Source organism: Plectropomus leopardus, unplaced genomic scaffold (assembly GCF_008729295.1).
Source record: "Plectropomus leopardus isolate mb unplaced genomic scaffold, YSFRI_Pleo_2.0 unplaced_scaffold14229, whole genome shotgun sequence".
Taxonomy (NCBI): domain Eukaryota; kingdom Metazoa; phylum Chordata; class Actinopteri; order Perciformes; family Serranidae; genus Plectropomus; species Plectropomus leopardus.
This window is the reverse complement of record NW_024615201.1, coordinates 1-3,034: the sequence shown is the minus strand read 5'-3', so window position 1 is coordinate 3,034 and position 3,034 is coordinate 1. Positions and strand designations below refer to the sequence as shown.

At 39.2% G+C, this 3,034-nt stretch overlaps 1 protein-coding gene across 1 annotated transcript; it reads right to left on the bottom strand.

Annotated features, from left to right (window-relative positions):
- Window positions 1–8: 8 nt before the first annotated feature.
- Window positions 9–1,655, bottom strand: LOC121964152 (protocadherin alpha-6-like; the record flags this gene model as incomplete). The annotated part of the gene is made up of 1 exon (XM_042514370.1): window positions 9–1,655. A coding segment is annotated over exon 1 (1,647 nt), but the record flags the coding sequence as incomplete, so codon positions are not given.
- Between the last annotated feature and the right edge of the window lie 1,379 nt (window positions 1,656–3,034).

Sequence of the window (3,034 nt, the reverse complement as noted above, 5' to 3'; positions counted from 1 at the left end):
ACTGTGACGTTGTTGCTTAGTGACGGAGTTCCAGAATCTGTGGCGACAACTTGGAACTGGAAAGTTTTCAGAGTTTCAAAGTCGAAACTTTTTAGCGCAGTGATGTGTCCATTATCTGGATTTACATTTATAAAGGAAATTATGTCATTTTGACTCCCTTCTCTCACAACATGATATGAAATAGCTGCGTTGTCATTCAAATCTTTGTCCGTTGCGTTTACAGAGAAAATCAAATCTCCAGCAAGGTTATTTTCTGACAGGTAAAACTGTAATGGATTTTGGTCGAAATGTGGACTGTTATCATTCACATCCGATATCTGAATACTGAGAGTTTTAACAGTAGATAAGGGAGGTTCACCACAGTCGGTGGCTTTTATTGTTATTTCATAATGTGACACCTGCTCTCGATCCAAAAATCCTTTTGTGACAACTGAATATATGTTCTCCTTATAGGAGGGCTTTAATTCAAACGGCACCTTTGAGGTTATACTTGTTATTATTTTTCCATTGACACCAGAGTCTTTATCTCTGACACTGATGAGAGCAATCATTGTGCCGGGCTTTAAATCTTCAGACACTGTATTTGACAGTGATGTGACTTCAATTTCTGGTGGATTATCGTTGACGTCTTTAATCTTAATGATTAGCCTACACTCACCAGTCATCGGGGGTGTTCCTTTATCTGATGCTTCGACATCAAGTTTATAAACGTCGTTTTCTTCAAAGTCCACAACTCCTTTTATTCTTACTTCTCCAGTTAATTTGTCCAACTCCACAATTTCATGGACTTTTTTCTTCAGAGTTTTTCCTAGGCTGTATTCAATTTCGCTGTTGATGCCTTCATCGGGATCCGTTGCTGTCAATCTAAATATTGAAGTACCGATGGGAGCATTTTCTTGTATTTCAATTTGATAAATCTCCCGATTAAATGTCGGACGGTTATCATTACTGTCAAGAACAATAACTGAAACATTCAGTGTACCGGATCTTTGTGGTTTACCTCCATCAACTGCTGTGACCAGCAACGTGTGCTTGTCCTTTTGTTCTCTGTCTAGCGATTTCTTGAGCACTAAAAACGGAATTTTATCGTCATCGCTTTGTCGGATATCCACCTCAAAATGTTCATTTGATGTTAAAGTGTATGTTCGAATAGAGTTAATTCCAGCATCGGGATCACGAGCAGTCTGCAGTTGGAAACGCCTTCCTGGTAATGTTTGTTCAAATATTTCAATTCTCTGTTCCTTTTCGGGGAAACCAGGAGAGTGATCATTTACATCTGTAATTTCCACTACCACATAGTGTATTTCTAAAGGGTTTTCAGCTATGACTTTGAGCTCTATTAAACATGCTCCACTGCCATGACAGAGCTTCTCTCTGTCGATTTTCTTGTGGACATACAGAGATCCATTGTCCTGGTTTACCTCAAAAAATGCGTCCTTCGATTCAGAAACAACACGGAACCGTCGAGCAATCAAAGAGGTGATGTCCAAGCCAAGATCCTTCGCAATATTTCCAACAGCAGTTCCTTCTTTCACCTCCTCTGGAACAGAGTATCTTATTTCTGCCAAAGCCCGTATTCCGACAAACAACAGGATAGCCAAATGAAAAGCAAACCAGTAGCAGACCTTCCTTTGATTTTCCCTTTTGATCCCCATCGTCGTCCAGCAGCACGTTAATATACGATCATGTTACTGCAATTGATGCCTATACGAAACCCATTTTGTGTGGCACATTTACAAATAGCACAACACACTTCCGTCGGTTTGCGAGCTGGGTTCAAATGCTGTCTCTCCTTTTTTCACAAGTCAAACAAAAGCTAAGTGAGGGGAGGGAAAACGTTTCCTATATGGTTTCACAATGTAATACTGACACCCAGAGGTCACTCAGACACTGCAATACAGCATATACTCCACTTAAAAAATGCACCCCCAATGTAGCCCTGATGCAAGATTACGATTTCTGCATTTAAACACCTGATCAAGGTGTTGTCTTTGTGTTGCAAAAAGCATGTGCATTGAATCTCACTTTATGATAAAAAAAAAAGCACAATAGTTTAAGCTGTTTAAAAACATAATGGATTCCCAACAATAATATCTGTATAATATTTAATCATTTTTTTCTGTGCACCATGGAAACACAACAACACAGGAAAAAACAAACAAAAGACAACATTTCAGCACCACGGATAGAGCCCTGAACCAGCGTGTTGTCTGATTTGACTTTTATTTAAATAGTCCCATGTCATGCTCAATGCTCATATACATCAACAGAAAACCCTGCCACTTGAAACTTTGTTCTGAAGGTCCAAATATCGTTTGAAATTCTGGCATGCTTTAATGTTATGGACGAGTAAAACCAAAACATGTCTGTAGCGTCAGCAGTGGTCATAATCAGGTAAAGGTTGTAGTCCTTGAAATACATGCTATATATTCAGTATGATCAACAGCCATCAGCTTGAAAATTACAAACAAGTGGTAAGTGTAGTGTGAACCAAACTGTATAGTGATGAAGCTCTGGTCAACACAATAAAGCAAAGGAACTAAGCCTTTTGGTACACTGACTTGCATACCTATATCAACTCCTTTGGAAATAGCCAACGCCATCCTGTGAATACAGTATATCTAGATTAAGTCAGACCAACTACTAAGATCCAAATAAGCATAACACTTAGTCAGAATTGAAATATGGTCAACTTTGTAGTATTTTCTGTGCAAAGGTCTTGAGAAAGATGATTATAAAAGGAAAATACGCTGCTGACCCCAAAGCAATGAATGCAGTGCATATGAAAATGTTTTATGTCATATTGATTTCAAGCTCTTACCTCTCCAGATGTCCTCCTCCTGTCAGGTAACACCAAAGTATTCGCATGGCTGCCAGGGACTATAGTAGATCCTATACTCATTCTGGGTCCAACTAACATGTACCGTTTGTCTCCAGATCTGTACTGGATGCTGTGACACAGTGTCCCATCATAATTAGTCTCTTGGAGATATTTAGAAGTATAGTCGGTGGATTTGGAGCACTGCATTGCAAT